This window comes from Centroberyx gerrardi, chromosome 2, assembly GCF_048128805.1.
Source record: "Centroberyx gerrardi isolate f3 chromosome 2, fCenGer3.hap1.cur.20231027, whole genome shotgun sequence".
Classification (NCBI taxonomy): domain Eukaryota; kingdom Metazoa; phylum Chordata; class Actinopteri; order Beryciformes; family Berycidae; genus Centroberyx; species Centroberyx gerrardi.
Window position 1 is genome coordinate 7,337,073 of NC_135998.1, and position 3,016 is coordinate 7,340,088.

The 3,016-nt window shown below is 45.7% G+C and overlaps 1 protein-coding gene across 1 annotated transcript; it reads left to right on the forward strand.

The window, feature by feature from the left end:
• Window positions 1–843: 843 nt before the first annotated feature.
• On the forward strand, window positions 844–2,187 carry LOC139908846 (N-acetyllactosaminide beta-1,3-N-acetylglucosaminyltransferase 2). Its single transcript, XM_071895728.2, has one exon. It carries the CDS (start codon window positions 844–846, stop codon window positions 2,185–2,187), a length of 1,344 nt encoding a protein of 447 aa, XP_071751829.2.
• The last annotated feature ends 829 nt before the right edge of the window (window positions 2,188–3,016 follow it).

Genomic DNA, 3,016 nt, shown 5'->3' on the forward strand with positions numbered 1-3,016 from the left:
TTGTTGTCATTCTAACCCCGTTAGTCCTATAAACAAGCACTATTTCAAACACAGTTTTTGCATGAAAGGGGAATAGATCATGTAGGATTTTCACAGTGCAACAGTCAGCAAAATACATAAAGGATGTGTGAAACCTCAAAGCAAGAAATACCCTTTTGAAAGTGAAGGCAAAATACTGTGACTGTCTGGCAGTGATGATTTCTCTTGCTGTTAGTGAGTGTTTACTCAACTTTTAAGAGGCAAGCTACAGAGGAAAAAGGGAGTTTGTCCAGCTTATTGCATCTGCATGTTCCACAGTGTGTCTACAGGGGCTGAACGCCTACCTGCAGGTAGGTATGATGCTCCGAGTCTGTGGACGAGAAACAGATAACAAGACCCCACGGAGCATCGCCAAGGAGACAGAAGCTCCTGAGGCTTCACTGTGGTTGATTGTGTTAGCTATAGAGTTTGCTCAGCTAGACCCATGTGACTGCAATGCTCTGAATTCAGTGAGGGAGGAGGGCAAATCACACTTTCCGTCTTTTAAAATCATCTGAATTCAGAGGGTAAATCACACTTTCCGTCTTAAAATTATCTGAATTCAGTGAGGGAGGAGGGTAAATCAAATTTTCCGTCTTTTAAAATCATCTGAATTCAGTGAGGGAGGAGGGTAAAATCACATTTTCTGTCTTAAAATTATCGGAATTCAGTGAGTAAGGAGAGTAAAATCACATTTTCTGTCTTTTAAAATCATCTGAATTCAGTGAGGGAGGAGGGTAAATCACATTTTCTGTCTTTTAAAATCATCTAAATCATCTTTTTATGTGTGTATGTGTGTGTGCAGGTGTGTCTGAATCGTAGGTGATGGCCCGCTGCAGATGCAACGGAAGAGTGCTATGCATGTGCCTACTGCCCTGCATGATGACCGGCCATCTTCTGATTTACATCATGGTGTCCATATTCGTCACCATCTCCTACACTCCTCCTCAAATAACGATCCACTTTGTCGCCCCGGGGGCTTCCGCTAACTCCGGGGCTTTGGCCTCGCATCCGCTGGGTCCTTTCTGGAACCTGCGCCTGGAGGAGAGTGCGCTGTGGAACCGGCTGCAGCACGTTTGGGACCGTCAGCATAATCCCATACTGCGAGGAAACACGAGCGGGGTGGCGAGGAAGCCTAACGCCAAGCTGTCTTCATCACTAGAGAAAGAGTGCCTGTCAGACTGCGTGTCGTACAAGTGTTTAGTCCCTCGAATGCATGACTTCAACAGCTTGCCGGAGCAAATGAGGGCGTTTATCAGGTCGATGCACTGCAGGGAGTATCCCCTCCTCATCAATCAGCCCGGTACCTGTGGGGAGAACAAAAGCTTTGGTCTGGACACCCCCATGCTCCTGATGGCCGTCAAATCTCAGGTGGGGAACTTTGAAAACAGGCAGGCCATCCGCGAAACATGGGGGCAAAGTGGTTTGGTGAAGGGAGAACTGAATAGGAAAGGCGGAGTGGTGCGCACGGTTTTCCTGCTTGGAAGGCAAGACTCAAGCACAGGTCCTCACCCGGACCTCAGAAACCTGCTGGAGCTGGAGAGCCAGAAGTATGGGGACATCCTCCAGTGGGATTTCAGAGACACGTTCTTTAACCTGACCCTAAAGGACTTGTTGTTCTGGCGTTGGCTCCAGCAATACTGCCCCACCGCCATCTTTGTCTTCAAAGGTGACGATGACGTCTTCGTTCGAACAGGCGCCCTTCTGGATTACCTGCACAAGCAGTGGGAGGAGTACAACATGTGGAGAGATTATAGAAACGAAACCGACATGATGATGGATTTGTTTGTGGGGGATGTAATCAATAACGCAAGGCCAAACCGGGAGCCAGCCACTAAATACTACATCCCAGAAAGTTTCTACAAAGGCGTGTACCCGGCGTACGCTGGCGGAGGAGGGGTGGTGTACTCCGCCTCACTGGCATTACGTCTAAGAGAGGTGTCCGAGAGGGTGCGGCTTTTCCCAATCGACGATGTGTACCTGGGCATGTGCCTGCACAGACTCGGCCTCTCCCCGAGCCACCACCCTGGTTTTTTAACATTTGATCTCCCAGAGACAGACAGGGACAAACCGTGCGCTTACAGATCTGTTCTGCTTGTTCACAAACGGAGTCCCAAGGAGATGCTGACTCTGTGGAAGCAGCTCCAGACGCCTCCCGCTCAGTGCTGAGGCCGATTTGTCAGTCAAATAGGATCCATTCAGTCCGGGACGAGTGCTGCACACTCATTTAAGAAAAGGTACAATGTTGTATCTTTCGTTATCGGGGCTGCACCTTCTTGTCAATGAGGCAGTACCCTATCAAGGTTATATCCATTGTACCTTCTTTCTTAAAAGTTACATAATAAATGAAAGTGCGACTGATATAGGCCTACCTTACATGGTACTTTTGTCACCAGGACATTAGACAAAGTTACATCCATGGTACTTTTTTGTAACCCCAAAAGGTGCATATTTGTACCTTTTTATTATAGGGTACTAATAAAATAACAATGCTGTCACAGGGTTACAGGGTAACAAAACAAGAAGTCCGGGAATTAAGGGGTAACAATTTTGTAATTATGAGAGATTTAGAAGGTAGTTATGGTGTAACTATTTTTGTAATTACTGCATACTTGAAAAATAACAGGGTACAGGGTACAATAACGTAATTAGGGGGGACAAAACAAATGTTATCGGTGCTTGTTCCCTGTAGTTATGGATTAAGTACAAGGTGTGCGGGCTGTAAAATAAAGCAGTGCTTGTTCCCCTTTTGTTCACTGTAATTATAGGGTAAGTATTAGAATTATAGGGCATGCATTAGAAAGCGGCTTACTGGAGAGGTTGATGACATTGTAAATATGTTTGTACTTCATATGTGTATGCGAATCATTTTGATTATTAATGTTTTTGTTTTTTCCTTATATATATTGTATTATTGAATTGAGATTGTGAACCTACACCATGTGACTTACCCCAGGTGGCCTGACTGAACTAATTGTTTGGTCTATTTAAGATGGCG

What these genes read in the sequence shown, in the direction of transcription:
- LOC139908846 (XM_071895728.2), top strand. Translation starts at nt 844, where the DNA reads ATGGCCCGCTGCAGATGCAACGGAAGAGTGCTATGCATGTGCCTACTG.